The sequence below is a fragment of the Nelumbo lutea genome, chromosome 5 (genome assembly GCF_056320005.1).
Source record: "Nelumbo lutea isolate HS-2025 chromosome 5, American lotus-T2T, whole genome shotgun sequence".
Classification (NCBI taxonomy): Eukaryota; Viridiplantae; Streptophyta; class Magnoliopsida; order Proteales; family Nelumbonaceae; genus Nelumbo; species Nelumbo lutea.
The window spans coordinates 68,304,122-68,329,951 of record NC_142688.1 but is presented as its reverse complement, the minus strand read 5'-3'; the positions used below and the strand labels follow the sequence as shown (position 1 = coordinate 68,329,951).

At 42.7% G+C, this 25,830-nt stretch overlaps 2 protein-coding genes across 2 annotated transcripts in view; one reads left to right on the top strand and one right to left on the bottom strand.

Annotated features, from left to right (window-relative positions):
• The window catches only part of LOC148852801 (electron transporter, putative (DUF179)), a 31,262-nt gene extending 13,220 nt beyond the window's left edge, over positions 1-18,042 (bottom strand). The window contains exons 1-2 of the mRNA XM_088946372.1: positions 17,538-18,042; positions 787-938 (exon numbers count right to left, since the gene is read on the bottom strand). Of these exons, the coding sequence (XP_088802498.1) occupies positions 787-938; positions 17,538-17,784 (399 nt within the window). The 5' untranslated portion in view covers positions 17,785-18,042. The remainder of the gene's footprint in view (positions 1-786; positions 939-17,537) is intronic.
• Positions 18,043-23,541: 5,499 nt separating this feature from the next.
• On the top strand, positions 23,542-24,039 carry LOC148852800 (uncharacterized). Its single transcript, XM_088945856.1, has one exon. The coding sequence runs from the start codon at positions 23,542-23,544 to the stop codon at positions 24,037-24,039; it is 498 nt and encodes a 165-aa protein (XP_088801982.1).
• Positions 24,040-25,830: the final 1,791 nt, after the last annotated feature.

Here is a 25,830-nt window from a genome sequence, read left to right as displayed (position 1 = left end):
GAATCAACAGATTGTTTGCCTCATAGTCAGCCTTCTAATCAAGACTTTATATCTTTGCCTTTTTGGGATCTTTTTGTAAAGCTTATACTAATGGGAGCTTCTCCAGGTTGGGTTCTAGTGATTTTGGTTTCATGGTAAGAGATGATTCTGGTTCCTTTTTGTTAGCTAGCTGTGGTCTATGTAAAGCCAAGTCAGCTGAGTATGCTGAAATTACTGCTATTAAAGAATGTTGTCAAGCTGCTGTTTATAGGGGTGTGAAGAATATTCTGATCTTCTGTGACTCTAGTTCAATAGTAAAGCTTATAAATCTCAAATCATTTAACTGCTCCCCTGAAGCGTGGCCGATCTATCTACAGCTTATCAGGTTTGAACATCAAGCATGCTTGTGTTAGCCAGAATCATAATTGGTCAGCTCACATTCTTGCTTCGAAAGGTAAGGAAGGGGTTTCCCCTGTCTGGAGCTCTCCCCCAGATTGGCTGTCGTCTTCTCGGGATGAAGACCTGGCCAGTTCCTCAAATCAAAATGGTGATTAGGTTGTTTCTTTGCTTGTTTTCTCTTTCTGTGTGGTTGCTTTTTTTTCCTTGTCTGTAATTTGCTCTCCTTACCTAAAAAATGACACTGCCACTGTCACATTAGATTTTTCAAATTAACAAATACCAAGTGTACTTACTCTATACCTTCTCACTATCAAAGTTTTCAATATGCAATTTCTTAATCTTTATGTGCATGACCATTCTATTAATAGATTTTCACAATCTCAATAGGGGAGAAATGTCATAATTTACCTGTTCGCGGGCAACAAGATTTGCCCTGAAAGTTCTCCAGTCCGAGATTATACGTGACTTATGGGAGGTACTCTCATTGGATTTATTGCCATCAGAGCCAGGATTTTTTCCTTTCAAGCCATCACCTTCTGGAATAGATTTGTCACTACTTCCTAAAAAGAGGAAAAAAAATCCACCTCATTATCCAAAAGTGTGTTGCATTATATGCATATATATAGAGGGGTACATTTAATGCCAATTCAGTTTGCTATTAGTGCTGCTTTCGATGTGTTTAAACTTTAAATAATCTCAATGGGACTACCTGCATATATCCAGATGCTCTATTACAGGATTTTCCTCATTGATGTCCAAATAAGTCTGTGATTAATGCAAAACTATTCTGACATTACTAAAGAAAATAACATGGAAGAGCACCATTGTGCCTGTATTTAAAAACAAGGGCAATATAAAACTTCAATAATTATTATAAGGTTAAACTCATGAGCCACAGTATGAAATCTTGCCATAGAGTGACAATTATGACATGAATATTGCAAATTTGTCCCAAGATGGTGAGGAATTTTTAATTGGGTAAAAAAGGTGAAGGATTGGATTTTTTTAATGAAAATTTGTAGGTAAGGTTAGAATGCATAGTTGTAGAGAGACGCTAAGGTTCAGAGGTCTTGCATAAAAGGGCAAAAATGTTAGTTTGTGAAGAAAACCCAAAAACTATTGAGTATAAGGTTCTAGGTGGAACTTTTAGATGATTCAAAAGGATAAAAAGTTGTAAAGATCTGTTAGCGCATCCAAATATCATGAGTAACCAAAGGTATTAGACACAAAAACATGAAAATAGATAAAATGGAAAAATTTTGAGCTTTGATGGAAAATAAAGAAAACCCCACCTAGGTTAGTTAAAATCCTTTGAGAATTTAGAATGAATGCGTTTGGATGAAAAAACTTGTGGCTTTTGATGGGTGTTATAGCCACTTGCAAAATTAAATAGACGAGAGAGAAAGAGGATCCCTAGATTATTCTTAAGGCATGGAAATCACTCATCACATGTACCATGAGCTGTAAGATTTCAAATAAACTCTATCAATCCATCATCTTCACGTTTTTGCACTTTACATATGAATATAGACAATATTAGGGTGGCTAATCCTTCTAGAACTGGGAAAAAAATTATAGAATTCCCATCATCATAAGAAGCTTAATGATTCCTAAACTACATTACCTATGACTTTGAAATTATAAAAACAACTTGACTATGACTACACAAATCAAAATCTAAGGTTAAACAGCAAGACTACATATACCCCTGCAGTCTAGAAAAACAACAATACATAAAAGTTTTGATTATTTTCTCTTGCATCAATACCTTTTTTCAATTTTCACTACTGTTTTTCACTATTCCTTTCCTTTCTGATCACTTTACTGTATTTTCATTTCACTACCAACATCCGCAGAATCATGCCCACCACTGTCACTAAAAGATGTCTTTTATCCTTCCCACCAACAGCCAGCTATTTTCTATGTTAATCCTTGATGCCCAATCCCTTGCTTTCCAGTGGACTTATCCTGTACAAATTTGTAAAATTTCTCTTAAATCTTCTTCAACAAATGCAGTCCTCTTGTCATTTTATCCACAACTATTGGATGGTAAGCTCCTTTTTTCTCTAGATTCTCCTCCAAGAAAACCTTCTGCAACAAACCTATGTTTATAACTCCACCATTCAAATGGAATATCTTCATATGGTCATATTTCTTTGCTTTGTTCAGACAACCCATGTTCAACCCTATTCATCTTCAGAACAGCTTTTGTTTTATGGCCTAGGTTGTTGGATGGAAAGAAAGCAAAATTATGTTGAGGTTTTGGGGTGTGTGGAAGGAAAGAAACAACCACAATGTATAAGAAACATATAATTGCTAATATCATTGATCTCATTATTGATTGGTGATTGGTGAATCCAGAGTTAAAAGATGTGAATGAATCTTTTTTTGTATCTGGATATTGGTCTTTATTTGAAATTTTAGACGATGATGTTTAGGGACCTGTTTGTCATAGTATCTTCTGTTGTTTATGGGTGATAGCTCATAATTTCTTCCAATGCAGCCAACTGATGGAACTTTTCTTTTTTTTCTTCTTCTTTTGAAAATTTTCTTTTCTTTTTAATTAATTGTTTTTTTGTATCAAAAATGATTTACAACCTTAATCAAAACACCAGCTTGATCTAAATTTTTCTGATCATCTTCTATCTTTTTTATAAGAATTCCCTCAAGATGGTTGGATGAATTGAACAGACAAGCTGTCCTGTCTCTTCTGTTGTACCTGTCAGGCTGTCTAGTGGCTTTAACTACTGCATCACTGATCCTCTTTCAATGCATTGTTCTCTTTTTTATAGTCTCAATGTATCATTCTTTGTGATTATTTGAGTATCACTTTTCTCATGAACTTCAGTATCAGGTTTTGGTACTATGTTTACAGAATATTGGCAAATTCGACAGGGTAAAATACCTCATTGTCAGTGGCCTTCACTAGAGAAATAGGGGAGTCTCAAGTGCTGCCATGACTTCTTCGTTCTTCCACCAATGCTCCTCTGTTTTATTGTTCTCAAACAGTGATCCATAAAACATCCTTCAAATCTTCCTACAAGACATTCAACAATCTAGATAGAATCCCAAAGGAACTCCATTAGGTCCTGTGGCCTTAGATCTTTAAAGCCACTTTAAGCCTACCACCTCCAGCCTAGGAGGGGATACATACATACATACCATAATTTTCAAGGTGCCAAGGTGAGGCTAGACGACCATGGCCCAGGCACCTAGGTGGGTGCCTAGCCCTCGCCTAGGTGACGGAATTTAAAAGTAAGAAGCCAATAGATTTCTGCCCCTTCTGAACTAGTTTTTTGGTTTTATACCTTTGCACTTACTTTTGTGCTTCTGTTTCTTACAATGTTGCTTCAAGTAGGCAAAACAAAATATTAGAGTTACAACTTATAGGTTAAACTTAAAAGAACTGAAGGGGGCTGTACATAGTTGTCAAGGCAATGCCTAGGTGACAATGTGCCCTTTGAGGTTCACCTCGCCTAATCGCCAAGCAGTTTTGTACTTTCTATTATAAAATACTTTTTTATTCTTTATTTTTTGACATTATAATTATAAAATAGACATTAATAAACTAAAATATTCATTTTGTGTTTATATACTAATTTCTTTTTTATTATCTTCTTATTTGTTAGGGTTTAATGAACACAAACATTGCTAAATGCTGTATTAAACCCTCAAAGACTCAAAAACCTGAAGAAATAAAGTAAGAACTTAAAATTGTCTAATCAACACATTTTCTTTTCTTCTTTCCCTATAACAAAAATAAGGGTTCAGCCCCTATATTTTTTAAATTTTCTTTTCCTTCTTTTTCTTCTTTTTCTTCTCATGAATATGTTGATTTTCTAAACTTCAACATGAACTTATGAAAATTATGAATAATTATTAAGGAAATATGGTTATGGTACCTATGGAACTATCCTAGGATCTATGTTTTCTACATGAAAAAATCCATCACCTAGGCAATGCCTAGGTGCCCGTGTAGGAAACTAGGCGCCCCTCCTGTCACCTAGCCTCGCTTTGGCGCCTTGAAAACTATGGGGCTGTATCCCCTATTTTAGACCAAGAAAAGAAAAGAACCTAAGAAAAAGATGGGGGTAAAGCCCCTATTCTAGGTCCAAAAAAGCTGGTGAAAAAATATTAAAATAAAATAAGAAAATGAAGAAAAGTAGGGGTAGAGCCCCTGTTCTAGACCCAGAAAAGCTGGTGAATAAATATTAAAATAAAAGGAGAAATATGAAGAAGAAAAGAAAAGGCAGAGCCCCTGTTTCAGACACCAATGATGAGAACAAAAGGCGAAAAAAACTGCAAGAAATTTAAGAACAAGAGAAGGGGGTGGAGCCCCTGTTTTAGATCAAGAAAACCTAGGGAACAAATACTAAAATAAAAGAAGAAAACGAAGAGGAAAAGTAGGGGGCGGAGCCCTGTTCTAGACCCAGAAAAGTGAAAATAAATACTAAAATAAAAGAAGAATATGAAAAAGAAAAGAAGGGGCGGAGCCCCTGTTTCAGACACCAATAATGAGAGAAAAAAAAGCTGAAAAAAATGCAAGAAATTTAAGAAGAAAAGAAGGGGAGCAGAGCCACTGTTCTAAACCAACAGAAAGAAAGGAAACAGAGAACAAAATGAAGATTAACTCACCTTGACTTAGAAGACTGTGTGGAAAGTGAAACCTCGAAGATTAAGTTTGTTTTTACTTTCCTCACAACAAAAACATGATAACATGCAATAGGTTCTATCATAAAAACTAAAACCAATCAATAAAATAATATATATATATATATATATATATATATATATTATTTGTTTTTATTTAATAAGTATTATATATTATATATTATATATTTGTTTCAGTCACCTAAGCATGCGATTATCATTATATTTTCCTGGAATTTGGGCAAGGCGCTCTTTGAAAAATGCCTAGTCACCTAGGCGCCCACCTAGGCGTTGCCTTTGACAACTATGATACATGCATACACAAACAGAGAGAGAGAGAGAGAGAGAGTTAAAATGATCAACAATGATCTAAACAATTTCCTCCTGATTGTTCAGTTCCCTCCCACCCATCACCAATTTAGAAATGGAATTCTTCTTCCTCCTGTTTGCTAGGAAATGGAAGAATTAGTATTTCCATAATCCTATCTCCTTTATTTTCCATTTACATCTAAACTTTTGCCACCAGCAAATTTCTTCCAGTAATATGTAGTAGAGTTTTATTTTCTGTACTGTTTTTATGTTGTTATTCTTAGGGTTCTAGTGGATGAGGTACCAGCTATTACTTGCCAACATTTTATGATTTCATTGATTGAGAATTGGTCAAAAATAAACAATGATCTTACCCAATATGCCACTCTAACCATAACGGTCTTAATTAGTGCTTCCTTTGACTGACTTTGTGCCTTTGAACATTCCTGCATTCCATTGTTTTTTTTTATAACCATCAATTTTTATTAATTTTAAGAAGTAACAATGTACAAAGTTTACATGCACCCTTTAGAGAGAATAATCACTACTACCTCTTCAGGTCTTCCCTTTCATTTTACTTACAATTGAGCCCAAAACAACTTATTGCTCACTACCCTTTCTTTTGCCAATGCGTCAACCATGCAATTAGCTGACCCTTGTACCTCCTAGATTTTTTCTGAGAAAATTTAACCAGATTTCATTAAGAAAAGGAGAGGGAACAAGGGGAGATATACAGAGCAGGGGAAGAACCCCTACTAGTTATAATGGAGGAAGCTTGTCGCTATACAATTGCTCCCAGTACACACCAAATTTAGCTAGGCCATCTGCAGTATGATTCTGTTCCCTAGGAATCCAGACTATGTTAACATTCAAACAACTCAAAGAATCCCAAGCCTCTGTCAGAAAATGATTCAGTCTCCAAGGGCCCCCCTCTTTGTCTCTCAACCATTTAATCGTATTTTCTGAATCTCCCGCAATAATCAAATTCTGAATTCCCAAATTTTTTATTATCCTGATTCCAGTGAGAGCAGCCATCACTTCAGCCTTTGTGGAGTCGGCCAAACCAATTGGGCCACTAAAAGTCCAGCATATATTGCCCCTTTCATCCCTTACTATACCTCCACTACCAGCAGAACCAAGGTTTCCTAAGGCACAGCCGTCAAAGTTAAGGGTAATCATGTCTTATGAAAAATTATGAAGCATGTGATATGGCTTTTCTTGTTTGTGAACCTCAAAACTTAAAAGAAGAGCAAAAATAGAAATTTGGAAAAAAAAGGCAATGAATGAGGAAATTACCATGATCATGATTAAGAAGAACAAAGCATGGCTGATGCCCTAGCGAGTCAAGGAATTAGCAGAATCAATTGTTTTGGGCCAACATTGTTAGAGAACCAGAATGATGTTTGTAGTGAAAAGAAAGGATAAACAGGAAATAAATGGGAATGTAAAGGATTAAAGGAGTTTGGGTATCGCCTGTAAATACATAAAAAATTTAAAAAAAAAAAAAAAACTTGTAAATTTTGTCATTCTTTTTCCTCAAAAAAAGTACATCAAGGCACATGTTCAGTCTTGGAGTTCAAAGAAATAAAAAACAGTGGCTTTATATCATCAATTCAGAATGAGTGATAACATGCCAACCATAGCTATGATGAAAAATCCAGTGTTCAATATCTACTTTAAGCACATTGAATTGCCACATCATTTCATCATCGAACTTGTAAAGGATAAATCAAATTGCAATATTTGAGCCTCTGGAGATAAGTTGGCTAAAATTTTTACTAAGACAATCAGCTTTAATAAGTTCATTAATTTCAAGATATGTTAATTACATATTAAGGGAGGTGTAAGAAAGTTAACCCTATGTAGAGAGTTGTAAAATATGAAGAATTCTAGATAACTTAAATAGTAGAAGGTTGTTTAACCATGTTGTCTTTGGAAATCTCAAACTAAGTAACTTGTTAATTGATTAGCAAATAAAACATGCCTATAAATAAGGGAGGTCTGGTTATGTTAGACAAACTCCAAGAAGAGTTTAATAAGTGTTGAGAAGAGCCATCAAGTTTTGTGAGTCATATCTTGAATGAAATTTTTTTAGTCTAGCCCACATGTATTTAGCTTAGTTATCCCTCTTACTATCTATGCATCTCGGACTACATACTTTCATTGCCCCAATGAAATTGGTTTTTTTATAATAACAGAAAAAGGAAATTTTATTAAAATGAAGACCAAATATTACAAACTGGTGTAGAGATTACACCACAAACCATTACAAAAATCTTTCCACATTACATTCTTGGATCTCAATTGCACTCCAAAAGTTAGACCCTAAACCTGACATGGATATTTGAGCAAAATCCGGTAAGATGAGCACCCAATCAGTGACAGCCCTTTCAATGGACTCCACCACCTTCTCTAGCTCCCACTGACTGTCTGCAAATACTCTCCTGTTTCTTTCTCTCCATATGGACCAGCATACAGAAAAAGAAATACAACTCCAAACAATTTTGGCTTTTCTGCTTCCATTGAAGGACAGCCACTTTGAGAAAATTTCAGCCAGAGACTCAGGGAGGAACAGCTGCATACCAAACATCTCAGCCACACTACACAAAAAGAACAGATGAAAGACTGTTTCCTCACTTTCTTTGCACACATGGCATACGCTTGCCATGTGAAAACCTCTTGATTTCAGATGATCAGTGGTAAGGACAATCCATGGCCACCAGCCACGCAAAAGCCTCCACCCTAGGTGGAACAGGATTGCCCCACACACCTCTACAGCTCTCTTGCCCCATATGGTCTTTAATCATGGCTAGATAGAAGGATTTCACCGTGAATTTCCCATTCTTGCATTCCTTCCACCACAGTTCATCCCTTGATGAACTTTTTTTGAAGAAACAAGAAAAAAATTCATAAAAAGAAAAAGATTACATCCTAACACCTGTGGTTGTCTAGATGACACACCAAATACAATCATAAAGGATTCTGCATTACAAGGCTCTAAATCAAGGAAATTCCATAAATTTTCAAACAAATCAGCTTTGGAGACTTGATCAAATTGCCCATTCCTGCTATCAAAAATTCAAAGCTCCACCCATTCACCTCCCTCCTTCCTTCTTTCATACCCCTCACAATCCAGCTAAGAAACCTCAACTTCCTCCCCCTCTCCTTGACTTCCCACCAACCCCAAGATCACTCAATCTCGTCCAGTCCCTCCTCTTCTCCCCCTTCCTCATCCCACCCCTTGATTTTCTCTAAGTATTCTCCCTTATTCTTTTTCTCTTCTCTTTTCTTTTTTTCAAACTTCTCAAATGCTATTTTCGCGAAGCCTTCCCCTCCCCAAAAGACTAAACTGAGAGACTTTCCTATCTCGACCTCCCTCTCCACCAAAATATTGATATTCACCTTCCCATTTTGTACTAATTCCTTGTCTTCTTGGTCCTTTTGAACCTGTTCTGCTCTTTCTCTCTCTATTCCTGTCCCCATTCTTTGAAACTTCTCCATCTTCTCCTTGGTTTTCTTCTTCTGGTCTCTGCTGTGTACCTTGGGTTTCACAGCCTGCATCAGCTTCTAAACCATATGCACCATTGCTTTTGATCGGACATCTCTGAGGTCTAGAGTTTGCCTTAAGTGCTTTCCTTTTGTAAATTCTCTTAAATCTGCCTCAATGACCATTCCCGACCAATCCTTCCTTGAAACGATGAAAAACCTTGGTTACATGAACAAGCTGTCCGTTACTGTAACCTCTCATTTTCCGCACATCCTCTGCCTTTTGGTTCTCTAAATTAGTTTGTCCCCGGTCGGTTACAACTCTTCTCCTGCCAAGCTCCATCCCCAGCTTTCCAATCAGAATCAAAGTCCACACTCCTTTGTCTGTCCCTTCAGCTTTTCCATCACTCTTTACCTTCCCCGTTACCCGCGCCATCTCCCTGCTCTTGGCTCCACATGAAAGCACCTTTCTCTTTGATAAATTTCCTTCCTTATCACAGTTTTCTTCCACTAAGCTCTTTCCACAGCTCCATCACCCTCCTCAATCCCATTAGAAAATTTAAAAATTTCTTTCTCAGAGTAAACAGCTAGATCCTTGGCACCGGCTCTTTCTTGTAATGCCATCGAGCCTGGTTCTCCAAGATCACACCCATCCTCAAGGGGTGTCAGCTCTGTAACCTCGGGATTGGAAGAACCAAGAATCCTTTCAGGATCCCTACATTTCTGAAAAGGATGTCCTACATCTTCAATCATGGGAGGAGTGTGTTCGCCGAAAACCCCTTGAGTTCCACCTATAATCCTCTTCCTACCATTTTTGGCGTATCTAGTGACCACCCAAACCCATCTTTCTCTGGCCTTGGTTGAAATTCTCCTTCCTATTGTTCCACTCCTTTTAAACATTGGTTCGGTAAGCCCATGAAACTTTTTCTCACCAACTACCTTTCTCCTAAATTGAATCTCCTTCCTTCCATCAATCTCTTAGGCGTTGCAACCTTGATCTTCCTTTGACATTTCTTTTTGGCATGACAAGGTCTTCAGTCGAGAACCCAGTTTAGAGGTAGCCGATGGTGGTCTTGCGCCATCCTTCTTAGCCACTCCCACAGTTTCTGGAAATGAATCTTGTAGGTCCTGTCTTGTAAACATGGGGAGGAGGACCCAAGAGAGATGGAAAATGCATTTGAATAGACCCCACCACTCGAATTTATCAAAGGCCCAAGCAATGAACGATTACTAGTGTGGTCATGTGAGTTTCTAGACCCCAATAACTGACTCTTTTGACACTGGCAGACCAGCCGGTTCAGCTAAATTCTTTTCAAATCTCTTCTCTTTAAGCAGTGAACCCCACACACTCAATGTGTTATGGGCCCGAGCGTAGGATCTCGTCACAGGTCGGTCCACGGGGAGAAAGCCCTGCTTTCCCTTGCGCCTTCCCTTGCGTGCAGACCCTATTGTGGAAACTTAATGGGTGATTTGTCCAAGAGACCACCCAAACTCTCCTTTTGGGTTATTTGTCCAAGAGACCACCCGAACTCTCCTCACTCTTTTCTTGACTCGAAAACTGAATGCCTTTATTTCAATTCGTAGCTCCTTAAATAGGAGATTACAGAAGGAAATTCCTAATTAAACTCAAACTCCAACTTGAACTCAAACTCCCAATTACCTACTCCTAATGGTAACACAACTCTTACTTAAGATAAGATAAGATAAGGATAAGGATAAGGGATGAGGAATGGTGTAACTGGCAGCGAGTTGGCGGGCACAGCTGATGTGGTAAGATAAGTGTGGGCCCACCCTCATGAGCTGTCATGTGGGCCTCGCCCTACTCCTGCTGTCGGGCGGTGCGTGCGTCTTGTAGTGCTGCTGTCGTGAGGTGCGTGTTGCTGTCGTGCGGTGCCTGCTGCTACCGTGCGGTGCGTGATGCGCGTTGCCAGGCGGTGCGTGCTGTTGTGCGCGCTGCCGGGCTGCTGTGCGGCGCCTGCCGGGCAGTGCGTGCTACTGCCTATGACTGCGCCGCAGTGCACTGCCGGACAGTGTGTCCATAACATCACACCTCTCCTGGACTACGAGCTTGTCCTCAAGCTCGAATTGGGTATCGAAAACACCCTCAAAGGAATCCTGGATGGCTTCGCCCTCCTGGATCGGGTTCCCATGGAGAGGGTTCATCCTCATCTTCCTCTTCTTTCACCAGGAGGCAGAAAAGTCTCTTGCACCTGTGCCTTGCTGAGTAGAGTTCATCGCAATTGAAACATTGCCCCCTCGCCCTGCGTTTTGCCATCTCAACCCTGGACAAGTGCTTAATAGGGGGTGTAACGACGCTGCTCCCTGCACTGGATGCCGATCTGGGATTGGTGCTTGTCTGTGGCTTCCGTTCTTGGGTGGCTGCTAAGTATGGAGTCACTCCAACTGGTTCCAAGGATGCCCATACTGATGGAGGCCGCCCCATACTAACGGTCATGTGGCTGAGCTGTAGTTTGTGTTCGAAGGCGCGTGCTAGGTTCATGGTTGTAACCAAGTTGGGAGGGTGTTGCATCTCCACGTCCACCCTTAGGGGTTCTGCTAGCCCCGTGACGAACATGTCGACTTGTTGATCTGCGCGAGCCAAGGTTGCTCTGGCAAGAAGGGTTTGGAACTGGCGTTGGTATTCTGCCACGGTTCCAGTTTGCTTGAGGTTGATTAACTCGCCCAGCGGGTTGCTTGTCAACGGTGGTCCAAACCTGAGGAGACAATATGATTTAAACTACCCCCAACTGAGACCGGGTTCTTCTTGCACCAGTCTGTAGAACCAGAGTTGCGCCTCTTCTGATAGGTGGAAGGCGGCCAGACTGACTTTATCCTTGTCATCAGTACGTTGGTTACGGAAGAACTATTTGCAACGATACAGCCATCCTAACGGGTCTTCGGTGCCGCTGTAAGATGGAAATTCCAGCCGACTATACTTGGGAATAACAGCAGCTATTGGGGCAGTGGTCTGCTGTTCGCTGGACGGCGGTTGTTGGTGGTGGCGGTTCCCTCAAAGCTTCTTTCTTTGTTGGAGAGGAACGCTTCCAGCAGGCATCGCAGCTCCTGGACATCATCCTTGACCTCACGAACCTCCAGGCTGGTTTCGGCAAGCCTATGTTCTAGCTCGTGGACCCTGGAAGACAGTGGCTCCTATTCCCCCATGACGGTAGGCTCTGATACCAAAATGTTATGGGCCCGAGCGTAGGATCTCGTCACGGGTCGGTCCACGGGGAGAAAGCCCTGCTTTCCCTTGCGCCTTCCCTTGCGTGCAGACCCTATTGTGGAAACTTAATGGGTGATTTGTCCAAGAGACCACCCGAGCTCTCCTTTTGGGTGATTTGTCCAAGAGACCACCCGAACTCTCCTCACTCTTTTCTTGACTAGAAAACTGAATGCCTTTATTTCAATTCGTGGCTCCTTTAATAGGAGATTACAGGAGGAAATTTCTAATTAAACTCAAACTCCAACTTGAACTCAAACTCCCAATTACCTACTCCTAATGGTAACACAACTCTTACTTAAGATAAGATAAGATAAGGATAAGGATAAGGGATGAGGAATGGTGTAGCTGGTGGCGAGTTGGCGGGCAGAGCTGATGTGGTAAGATAAGTGTGGGCCCACCCTAATGAGCTGTCATGTGGGCCCTGCCCTACTGCTGCTGCCAGGCAGTGCGCGCGTCTCGCAGTGCTGCTGCCGTGAGGTGCGTGCTGCTGTCATGCGGTGCCTGCTGCTGCCGTGCGGTGCCTGCTGCTGCCGTGCGGTGCGTGCTACGCGCTGCCAGGCGGTGCGTGCTGCACGCTGCCGAGCGGTGCATGCTGCGTGCTGCCAGGCGGTGCGTGCTGCTGTGTGCGCTGCCGGGCTGCTGTGCGGCGCCTGTCGGGCGGTGCGTGCTGCTGGGCGGCCCGCTGTGCGTGCTGCTGCCTATGACTGCGCCGCAGTGCGCTGCCGGGCGGTGTGTCCATAACACAATGATTTAGCCCCTTTCGATGTATCTTCCCCATGTGATCCTCTTTCCCCATGCGAATCTCTTTCTTCATTAACCTCCTTTATTCCCCTTTCTCTTCCTGCAATCAAGTCTGGAACCTGAAACGCCTTGCCCGAAATCCTCACTGCAACCTTTCCTGCTTCCACGTCAGTGCCCAATTCGCTGTACTCATTCACCCATGCCTCACCATTTGTATAACCCATCTGGCCAAGTCACTATTCTCCTTCATCTTCCCGAACCAGAGCATCGCTTCCACTTCCACTTCCAAGGCCACCCATACTCTGTTCCATAGACCTCCGGCGTGCAGCATGAAAAATCTCAGAATCAACTCTTGCTTGACTCCAGCAATCTTCAGGCATACCGCTCTCAGATCATGTTTGTTAAATGAAAGCAACGTACCTCCAATCGTTGTCACCATCTGCTCAAGCATTTTTTTTATTGGAAACGGTAACTTTCATTAAGGATATTAAATAAACATCTTACACTGTCAACCACTCAGACAAAGAGTGTTGACCCCAAATAACATCAAGAATTTTAGTACAGCCCAAAAGAAGTTTTCCCTGAACGTCCCCCTGTTTTGCCAAGCTATCTACCACAGAGTTTGCCGATCTTCTTACCCATTTGAATGTTACTCCAACTTCCCTTGCCAAGCAGATTATTTCCCTTATTTGCTGTCTAAACTTCCATACATCCAACTTCTTTGTTTGCAGCCACCCTATTAACAATTTAGAGTCTCCTTCCACCTCCAAGTTCTGAAATTCCCATTGCTTGGCAAATCTCAGGCCTTGTAGGAGAGCCAAAATTTCAGCTCTCATAGAGTCTCCCACTCCTATGCGACCAGAGTATAGTGCCACCATTCTGCCCTCCCCATCCCTAAAGACTCCCCCAGCTCCCGGGGGTCCTGGATTACCCATGGAGCTTCCATCAAAATTTAATTTTACCCTTTGTAGTGCTGCTGGTGTCCAAGAAGGCTGAAAGACGGGCTGTCTGGTTGAAGAGTTTGCCACTGCTGACCAGCCCCTTTGTATATCATCCACTGAAAAATCTTTAAACGAGTCACTTAGTTTCAGCCAATGTATGACTAATGGCTACGCAGTCAATGATTTGTTCTGTTGATCTTTGTGCCCCTTGGAATATTCTGTTATTCCTTTCTTCCCATAAAGACCAAAGAATGGCTGCTTTTGTTGCCCTCCACATCACTCTTCCCCTTTTCTTTGAAAGTAGGATCTGCTCAAGTATGCTCCTCTGCCAAAGATTGAAAGGCAAGCCCAACAGGTTCAACTGAAAACAGTTGCCAGTTATGTCTAAAGAGTTGCAAGATGGCAACTATTTCCCAATTGTCACAGTCCCCTCTTGTGTAACAACAGTCTCAACATCCACCTTCGTCTTACCTACATCCAGAATGGTGTTTCTCTCATCAAAAAGTGTGAGAACTGTTGTATACTTGAAACCTAGTTCCTTTGTTACGTCTTCTGAAATTCTTTCCCAATTCTTCACTTCATTTTTTGCTGTAACCACTAGCTTTTGCTCCCAGTCCCCCTTCTCTCCCTCTAACCTGATTATTGGTTCCGCTGTAACTAAAGCATTTGTCGCAGAGTTCTTGCACTTGCATTTATCTTCGATTCCCTCAGCTTCAACAAATTATTTTTCCTTTGTTGTGTCACTCTCCTCTTTATTCCCCCAACTTCTACTTACCATCGCATGAAGTTCATTAGCAACTCTTGACCACCCTTCCAGATTTTTGCCTTCTGGAATAATAATCAGTTGCTTCTTTCCCATCTCAAACCTTTCTTCTAACGACACAAACCATCCCTTTTCATTTCTCCTTCTTGCTGCATAGTAGTCTTTATTTCTAATGATAATTGTGCCTTTCCAGTCCGTTCTCCAACTAACATTCACTGCACCATCCGGAAAACTCTGAAACCAAAACGCCGCCTGCCCCGCTAGCAGAACTGTACCTTTTCTACATTCTCGGATCTTAACGGTAAGCTCTTTCTGTTGGAACAGTTCCTCCAACAGGAAATCCTTCCTTTCCACTTTGAAAAAACTTCTCCATTTTCTGACCGGCAGAAAACTCCCGGGGCTCTGAAATCCTCCTGCAACTCCTCTCATGACTGAAATTCACTCTCCATTGTGCTTCTGCATTGTGCTTCTAACAACTCCTTTGATTTCATCAAAACTTCCAACAGCTTTCTACATTCCTCCACTTCCCCATCCCAAAGGGGTCTCCTGAATTTAGGACACCAAATCACCTTGTCCCCCCCTCTTCTCATAGCAGTGGCTGATGGGAACATCATGATCAACCAGCCTGTAAAGTCTGGGGAAAATCTCACACAACCTCCCCACTCCACACCAGTCATCCTCCCAGAATTTTATTCTGGAGCCATCCCCAACAAAGAAACAAGTGAGATCTCTAAATTCTTGGTTAAACTTCATGATACTTTTCCAGACACTCACCCTAAAAGAAGATGTAACTTATCTTGATGCCCACCCAAAGCCAACCACCACCCTCCTCCATAGGTAATCCTTCTCCTTTTCTAATCCAAAAACCTCCACAGCCACTTGCCCAACAGGGCCCTATTAAATACTTTCAGTCTTCTGATCCCCAAACCCCCATTCTTCTTTGGTCTGCAAACCAAGTCCCAGCTAACCAGATGGAATTTCTTAGAACCTCCCACCCCTTCCCACAAGAACTCCCTCGGCAGTCTTTCAATTTTCTTGGCCACCTCAGCTGGAATTCTCAAAAGAAAGATGTAATAAGTCGAAAAACTAGACAGGACACTTCTAACCAGAGTAATTCGGCTCCCCAGCGACAAATACTTTGCACTCCACCTATCTAGCTTCTTCTCCACTCTCTCAATGATTGGCCTCCAAATAGACAAAGCAGAGAACTTAGCATTCGAATACTGCAGCACAGTTCAACAGCACTACTCACTCAACTCCTTTTTCTCCAACTTGGTTTTTTTAACTCACTCCTTTTTCTCTACTTCTTTCTCTCAAGTATACTTTTCACCAGTTCTCCACCTCTCTCTTTAGTTCTCTCTACACAAATGGACATCTCACACCCCTAATTTATAGGCTTCTCCTAACACCTCCGTTAGTCTGCATTATTATTTGATAGGTTCACAGGTATGCATGAATTGCCCTCCACCAAGATGTCTTTGAAGTTTAAGAGCTAGCAAGCTTAAAGCCTTGATGTAAATCCATCAACTCAGCCCTTAAGGAATCTCCTTGGCCGATTGGTCCTAAGTATAGTACCACAATTACCCCATTATCATCTGTAAATGTTCCACCAATGCCAGACCTTCCCATATATTAATCCATATTAATTCATATTTACTTGGCCTTTTTACAATTCAAGATACCCATTGCACCCACATACCTCTTAAACCGTATCATGACCAAGTACATACTTTCTCAACTTTCTAGATTTTTAAATTATCTAACTTATTAATTCCTAACACCATTGTAGTTTAAATTTTAAAATATTTTGAATTTAATTCTCACTGATGAAGTCAACATCCTCTTCCTCACCAACATCAACTTGAATAGGTTCTTCAAGCTCGAACTAAGCTAACTAATTTTTAAACTCCAAAATTTTTTTTTCCAAATCTTTAATATAATTCTTCATTCCATTTGAATTCCACCAATGGTATGAATAGTCTTTATAATTCACATCTTCAATTTACATACTAAAATGTTCCTTGATTTTTCTAACTATTCTTTATGATGCATCTTGCTTAGATCTGTTCTTTGTTGGTATTCATTTCCCATAAAATCTCCAGTCACATCTATCTAACTTGATTACAATTCCATCCAAATAACAGTGTGCATCATCAAATTCATCATCTCCATGGTTTTTCCTAATGAATGGGATAAGAATTACTCTGTCGTCTTGTTGCCCAAACACTTAGAGAAGAAAAACAACTTTTTCTTATTTTATCAGCAACTCAACGAATTTTGTTAGAACATAAAAATAGGATAGTACAACAAGAACTTGTTAGAAATAACACCCATTACAGCAGAGTCCCCCCCCCCACCCTATTAACATTGAGCCCAAAACAAATGATGCCTGATAACTCCTTGTTTATCTAATCCACAGAGAAGAAAAACAACTGATTGACTTTCAATCAAGAGCATGTGCAAAAAATGAGGAAAGAGTGTTTTTATTATGTTTTTTTATCAGATGATAAGATGGTTTAATTTTTCAAGCAACTATCAATGTATTAAATTCATACTCCTAAAGTTTTACTCCAAAGCAAGACAGTGTAATATTCCTGTCCAATTATCCTCCAGAATTTCTCAAAGAAAGTACCAACCAGATGACTGTTTCGAGGTCGATCAGGAGTTGGAATTTATTTAAGTCCAAAATATGTATAGATAAAAGAATATCATTCTGGTATTTCTACAAGAAATACATTATTCAAATCTATCAGATCAAAAGTGTAACTCCAAAGAAGGAAAAATCCTAGCAACAGAAAGTCAATCCCAACAAGTTAAAAAAAGGTTACAAGAGTGTAAAGAAAACAAAATCGTAATAATCGTTGGAAAATCAACTCAAAAAAGGAATTGATCCAAACTCAAATGCCACAGATACTTAAAACCCAAGAGCAGAACATCAAATAACCAAATCAATTTTGAATTAAGAAAAAAAAGAAATCCGAGAGGTTTTAAAAATTTTAAACAATCACATACAGAAATAAAATAAATATAAATAAATAATGCTCACCAGAAGATGAACCATCGTGGTTCTTCTTGCCCATCGCCCTTACGATCATGGACCGATAAGAAGAATTCTTTAACTTTGAAACTCTAATCTCGAGAACTTTTCCATCCTCGACTCGTAAAGATCCCGTCTTCCCCAAATTGCAAGAAAAAGGTCTTTCAGGCCATGAATTTCTCTGTAGAAATGGACAGGTTTTCGCGCAGAAAGGTCCTCGGGTGCTGTTACTCACATGAAGGGACCAAAGATCCATGGCCCCTTTGAAATGGATATCGGAGGATTTCTGGTTCAAGGATGAAATATTTATCCAATTTGGTTAGATTTAATTCTCAACGTCAGAGACGACGAGACAAAGAATAAAACATTATGGACTATGGAGAATGGACCCGTAACGAGAGGGGGAGAGGGGGAGAGAGAGAGAGAATATGCTTTTGTTTAACCGAAGAATCGAGTTCGTGTGGGTGTGGGTATGTGCGTGCGCGTCCGAAAGCACGTTTGTCTTCGCGTGGGCGTCTGCTGAGAGCCTGAGATTAATGTTTTCGGGTGGACATGTCACCGGTTCAATCATCCGGGTCATGGGTCAACCGTCATGTCAGCAGTTTTCTCCTTGCTCATACCCAAACCGAGCAATTTTAGAGGGGTGCAAGATTCCCTCTAGGGGTGTTCTTTTTTGGGATTTTGAGAGGAAGAAGTTAGTATATGTTTGGCATCAATGCTGCAGTTGCAGCACCGCTGTAGATGTGTGGCTTGGAGCATCAGAAAATGGTGCCTTTTTTTTGTTTAGAATCGTTGTTGCTAGGTAGGATGTTTCCTAGAGCAACAGCAACTTTTTCTGTTTGATACCAATGCTCCAAGAAATGATTTTTGCACTTCTATCTATTATCCACTGCCACATCACTACCTTGTTGGCAGCAACGAGCTACAGCTCCAGAAAATGCCAAATTTTGGTGTTGCTCTGAGCCATGCCTTCCCGATTTCCAAGGTGTGGCTTGGAGCACCGTTTTCTATGGAAAAATGGTTCCAAACAAAAGGTTGTTTCCTGGAGCACCATTTTTTCCTACATGGCACTAATGTGGCATCATTTTCTGGAGCAACAGCAACGGCTCCAAATATACGCTTAGTCAATGATTTTTTAGTTCCCATTAACCAAGAATCCCATGTTCTCTTTTCAGATTAATGTGGGGACCAAGGAAAGTTTATTTTCTTGGGTATCACTTACCCGCGCAAGTGATACCCATCTCCTAGGTGGGTAAATAACTTTTCCACCAGGGGGAAAGTTTTGAACACTTGAATGGGACAAAAATGCCCATTTTAATAAAGGATTTTTATGGTTAAAATGGTCGTTTCCTTTTTTACTTGGGAAATAAAAGAACAATGGTAAATACACTTATTTGGGTAAGTGTTTCCCAAGAAAAACTTACCCAGGTAATTGCATTTACCCGGGTAAGTAACTTACCAAAAAGCGAGCGAGCCCCTAGAAGCTTTAGGAGTTGCCATCTAACATGGCTTATATCTTTTTTTTTTCTCTCCTTTTTATTAGGAAACCAATTATCTCTATCTCTCCCTAATTCCTATTTTTCTCCTAAATTACCTCTAATTCCTATTTATCCTCTCCCCAAATTTTCATTTATATCTATCTAAAGAAAGTTTCAATTAAAACATTTAACAATTATTTAAATGTGTTGGATTCTGAAGTTAGCATTTTGGGAGTTTTGCAGCCGACAATTGAAAGACTCCTCGGCCACATTCCACGTTGCCCGGATCCCAACCATCAAGGAGCACTAAGTTTACCAAACGCTCAACCATACTTCAACTTGGAAATTCCTCAGTCGAGAAACCAAGTGAGAACACTTCATTCCTCGACTTCAGAACTGGAGGAGTGGTGTTCGGGTCATGGCTGAGCTAGTTCTAAGACACACGTGCCGCCTAGTCATCACCCAGTCAGCCCAGCCACGTCGGCATAGCTTGACCATGATGGCATAGCCCGGCCACATCGGGATAGCTCGGCCGAACTATGCTAGTATTGTGGCCCCCCATCTTATCCCTCAGTCACGTCAGCTATACGTAAATGCGAATAAACGCAACTATAGATAAGATGAGAGAGGAAGACAACTCCATCGAGGAATAGGACTCTAGCTCGAGGACCTTGGCGGAGAACCTCATCCTAACAACCCCGGAAGCCCAATCCAACCAAGACACAAATCTTTGGCTATAAAGAGGCATTCCTAGCTCAAGGTAAGGGATTCCAACTTTTGATACCCATACTATTACTCTGCTCGGACTAGCATCCTTATAGCTCGGCCCGACCATCCATCACCTCCTACTGACTTGAGTGTCAAAGTGCCTACCCGGGATAACACCTCGAGCATCTAACTTCTCCTTTCTTGGTCCCAGGTCTTGAAGTGCAACCTCGTCCTTGTAGCTTGGCACCACTTTGTTGGCAAGGACTATCTAGTTACTCTCCTCAATTCGTGCACCACCTCAGATTGAGCAGCATCAGAATGGTGTCGTCTGGGGGAAATGCACAAAAAGCCTTTCCCGAAAATCTTTTCTTCCTCACTACGCAATCAAGAAAGCAATCAAGATGCCCAATAACCAATCTGAATGATCAACAAGTCGATCCCCATCTTGGGAATCTCGGTGTCACAACCCTCCGCATCAAGAAATTCCTCACCCTCCAGTTGCGATTGATCTTTTGCATTTCCAACCAATGCAAGACAAGGTCGATAAGATCTTCGAGATGATGCAGACACTAGGATCCATGGCACCGCCCAACCGAGCCGTCCCCCTTCATGCCCCGACATGGATGAAGGACGATCCTCATCCTAAGACCCCAAAATGCATCGGCCAGAAAGGAGGGGAGCATGGTTCGAGCATGAGAAGCAAGACACAACAAGATAGTCTGCCTCCATGGCCCGCTCTCACGAGCTCGGTAACCGCAATAGGATGCACCAAACCATGTGAATCCCTACCAAAGAGAGGCTTGGCAGGTGGATGCCACCTCGCATGGTCTCCATCGCCGAGTCCAACTCAGTGAAAGACCGCTCTGCACAGCCCAAGAAGGAGAAAGCCGCACGTACCACAGTCCTGGATAATAGGGATGCTGAAATTGGAGACATTTGACAATGCTTGGAAGATTTGGAGCGCAGCCAAGGACAAAGAAGCATGGCGTTGGCTGTAGATCAGCCCATGCAGTTAGCTGCACCAACCGCCAAGGAACCACCGTTCACCTAGGAGATTGTGGACGAGGTGGCGAGCACCTCAACTCGACAAGTACAATGGGAATACTGATCCTGCCGACCACATCGAGGCACTGAAGGCTCAACTGATGTTGCACGAATCCTCTAAGGGCCTGATGTGCAAAGCCCTAGTGGCCACCCTCACAGGACCATCCCTAACTTGGTATTCCTCTCTGCCCCCACGTTCCATAGCATTGTGGGAGCAGTTGGAAACCCAGTTCTGTGCATAGTTCACGGTGAGCCAAAAGCACTGGAAGACCTCGACCAGCCTTATGCAAGTACAAGAGAGAAAAGTAGAATCCCTTAGAGACTAACTGGCAAGATTCAACAAAGAGGCACTATAGGTCAGAAACTTGAACCAGTCCATGGCCGTCACTACTATTCAACACGGCTTCCGCCCTTCTTCATTCAACTTCTCCATCTCCAAGAACCCCCTACAGACCCTAGTGCTGATGAGCCATGTGCAGAAATACATCACTGCGGAAGAAGCACAAGCACAACTGCGGGACGAGGAAGAAAGGTCCAACAAAAAGAGGAGAAACAGAGAGGAGCGGAAGTCAGCAAGATCAGATTGGAACCATAAGAGGTAGGATCCTAGACTCGATCACATACCACAGACACCTCCGCTGACATATCAGAACTTTACGCCACTAAATACATCGTAGTCTAAGGTTCTGATGCAAATTCGTGACCATGGTTACGTCTGGTGGCCTGAGAAGATGAAAACACAAGGCAACAAGAGAAACCATGACAAGTACTACAAATTCCATAGGGACCACTACCATGAGACAGAGAACTACTTCGACCTATGCAACCACATTGAAGACCTGATCAGGCGCGGGTACCTCAGCAGGTTCGTCGACAAGAACGAGAAGCCTACACAAGAGGAACAACGCGTGGAGAATGCTCGGCCACTAGCCTGAGCTCCTACTGGTGTGATCCACGTGATATCAGGAGGGATCACCGCAAGAGGAGAGAGCAGCTCGAGGTGCAAGAAGCATGCGCGGCTATGCAAAATCGACAACCGGGGACACAAGAAAAAGTGCAACCAATCAATCACCTTCACCAACGATGACCTCCGAAGAGTTCAGACCCCGCACGACAACGCCTTGGTAATCACAACTGAGGTTTCCAATTTTGAGATGTGGCGGATCCTGTTTATACAAGTATCTCCGCTAATGTGCTCTTCAAGGATGCATTCGAGAAGCTCGACGTCGACAAAGAATGCCTCACCCCCATTAACACTCCTATAGTGGGATTCTCCAGGGAGACCCTTTTGCCCACTGGAAGGATATCCCTTCCCCTTCTGATCGAAGATGGTGACATCCCTACGACAACCATGGTGGACTTCATTGTGGTTCATTGCCCCTCATCGTACATGCTATCCTTGGCAGGCCTACCCTTAATGCTCTATAGGCTACGATTTCCACATTCCACCTCACCATGAAGTTCCCCGCCAAATACGGCATAGGGGTAGTGTGTGGAGACCAAAGAATTGCACGGTAGTGCTACTTGCTCTCCTGCCGAGGACCACGCCCAACCGCAGAAACATTGATGGCAGAAGCTTATGATCTATGGGACGAGGTGAGAACACAGCACGGCCAACCTGCCAAAGACCACATCCAAGTGCCGCTCAATGAGAAAGACCCCGAGAGGACGATCTAGGTCAACTCTCTCCTAGATGACTACCTCTGAGAAGAGCTTGTGCAACTGCTAAGGGATCACGCTGACGTGTTCGCTTGGTCGGCGGCAGATATGCCGGAGATTGACCCCGAAGTCATCACACACCGCCTAAACGCTGACCCTCGCTACCAACCCATCAAGCAAAAGAAGAGAAGCTTCGCTATAGAACGACGGCAAGTGATCGCTGATGAAGTGCAGAAGTTACTCGATGTTGTGTTCATTCGGGAAGTCAAATACCCTGATTGGATAGACAACATGGTGATGGTGAAGAAGACCAAGGGGAAGTGGAGGATATGAATTGATTTCACTGGCCTAAACAAAGCTTTCCATAAGGATAGCTTCCCTCTACCGAGGATTGATCAGCTCATTGATGTGATGACAGGGCATGAACTCTTGAGCTTCATGGATGCCTTCTCGAGGTACAACCAAATTTGAATGCACCCAAATGACTAGGAGAAAATGGCTTTCATCACCAACCATGGCCTATATTGCTACAAGGTGATGCCTTTCAGCCTCAAGAATGTCGGCGCCACCTATCAGCAGTTGGTGAATGAGGTATTTAAGGGCCACCTTGGCCGAAACGTGGAAGCATATGTTGATGACATGCTCATGAAGAGCAAGAAGGCCAAGCACCACCTTGCTGACCTAAAGGAAGTCTTCAACACCCTCATGGTGACACAGAGGGGGATTGAAGCAAATCCATAGAAAATACAAGCCATCCTTGACATGCAATTGCCATGGACTCACAAAGAAGTGCAACGACTCACCGATAGAGTAGTCGCCCTTAACAGATTCATGTCCAAATCTGTTGACTGGTGTCTGCCTTTCTTCGAAGCCCTCAAGCAATTGAAAGACTTCCAGTGGACCGAGGAATGCTAATAGTCCTTTCAAGAGCTGAAGTAGTACTTGAGCTCGCCACCTTTCCTCACCAAACTAAGTCCAGGGGATGAGCTATTGCTCTACCTCTCAGCTGAGGATAAGGTCGTCAGCTCGGTGCTGGTTTAGGAGGAAGACAAGGTACAAAGGCCGATCTACTAAACCAAAAAAGTCCTCAACGGCATGGAAACCTGGTACTCCAACTTGGAAAAATGGCCCTGGCACTAGTTAGCTCGGATAGAAAACTTAAGCCATACTTCCAGGCCCACAGCATTGGAGTGCTCACCGACCACCCACTCAAGCAAGTCCTCCAAAGGTCGGAAGCATCTGGTCACTTGATCAAATGGAGCATAGAGCTAAGTGAGTTTGACATCAAATACGCACCCCGTCCCGTGATCAAAGCTCAGTACCTAACCAACTTCATTGTTGAATGTACATTCACCGCCGAGGATCCTGCCCCGCCGCCACAATTATGGACTCTGAATGTGGATGGCTCATCAAATCAGCAAGGTAGTGGGGCTGACCTCATTCTCCTTGACATAGATGACACAGTGTTAGAGCATGCTCTCAGGTTCGAGTTTAAAGCGTCCAACAATGAGGCTGAGTATGAGGCCCTGATCATTGGACTTCACCTCGCCTTAGACCTGGGAGCCCAAAGAATTAAAGCCTTCAATGACTCCCAATTGGTAGTCAACGAGATCCTTGGTTAGTTTGAGATATGGACACCTATGATGACAAGCTATCTATAGAAGGTGCAAGAGCTCATCCACTAGCTTGAACATTTCAACATCCAGCAGATTTCTCGAGCTGAAAACACACAAGCTGATGTGCTGTCAAAACTAGCTAGCTCCTCGAAAGTCGATCTCGATGCAACAATGCGGTTAGACATGCTAGCTCATTCGAGCATCACTTTGACTACCCTCCTCATCCTCCTGGTGCAACAGGGTTCATCTTGGATGGACCCTAACACATTGTACCTCCGAGAAGGCACTCTTCCAAAAGATCAAACAGAAGCAAAGATACTCCAACATAGATCAGCCCAGTATTGCCTTATCTAAGGTCAGCTCTATCTCCGCTTGCACACTTTCCCCTACTTGAAATGTCTCTCCCCAACTGAGGCAGATTATGTCCAGGGAGATCCACAAAGGTATCTATAGAAACCACCTCGGTGCATGCACCCTAGCACACAAGACATTCCGACAAGGTTATTTCTGGCTGACGATGAAGCAAGACGCAACCCAGTTAGTTCGGAAATGCGACAGTTGTCAGCGACATCCCAATCTCCACCATCAGCCCGTAGTCCCATTGAAGTCGATCACCAGCCCGTGGCCATTCGCACAGTGGGGTATGGACATCCTCGGTCCCTTCCCCACTGTGGTTTCACAGAAGAAGTTCCTCTTGGTGGCAGTGGATTATTTCACCAAATGGGTGGAAGCCAAAGCTCTGGCACACATTACCGCACACAATTCCCAAAACTTTATCTGGCAAGGTATTGTCTACTAGTTCGGTATTCTATGCATCCTCATCACAGACAATGGGACACAATTCACTGACCGAAAGTTCAAAACTCTCTGCGTTGACCTAAGGATTGACCACCGAACCACTGCCGTACATCGCCCCCAAAGCAACGGGTTGGCCGAGGTGACCAACCAAACCTTATTTCACAGCCTGAAAACTTGGTTGGATCAGGCCAAGGGAAGGTGAGTCGAGGAACTACCGAGCATACTTTGGGCACACACGACTACTCCGCGGACAGCTACTGAAGAAACACCCTTCAACCTGACCTACGAGGTCGATGCCATGGTACCCGTTAAAATAGGCTCCCCAACTCTCTAGACCGAGCTTTTCGATGAAGATTAGTATGATGAGGACCTCCACGTAGAGTTAGACTTGGTAGAAGAAGCTCAGTACCGAACACATATCAAGATGGTAGCATAGCATTAGAGGATGGCGAAATACTACGACTCCAAAGTCAAAAGACGCGAGTTCAAAATAGGTGATCTTGTCCTCCTCAAAGTCATTGTGCCTACACCCGAGGAAGGAAAGCTCGAACCAAATTGGGAAGGACCATACAGAGTCACTAGAGTTCTTGGACTGGGCACCTACAAACTCGAAGACCTCGATATCCAACCAATATTAAGGAGTTGGAACATAGGGAATCTTCGATTGTACTATCAGTAGTTTGATGATTAATGCAAAATGTTTTATCCGAGCCACATGTCTGATTGTCCTGCACACAACACACACACACACACACCATTGCACACACACTGTGTAAGCCATGCTACACAGCCACGCTATGCGGCTGCACTACACAGCCGCACAACACTCATCGCGCAACACATGTGTAGCTCGACACAACTCACTGACTCGGTTGATCTTCGAACAACTTGAGCCCATGACGCGTAGCTCGGTAGCATATCGTCGACCAACTTGACTCGACTATCCATGGCCAGAGCCTAAGGTGGAGAAGAATGCCCCCGCCTATCAAGGCCTAAGGA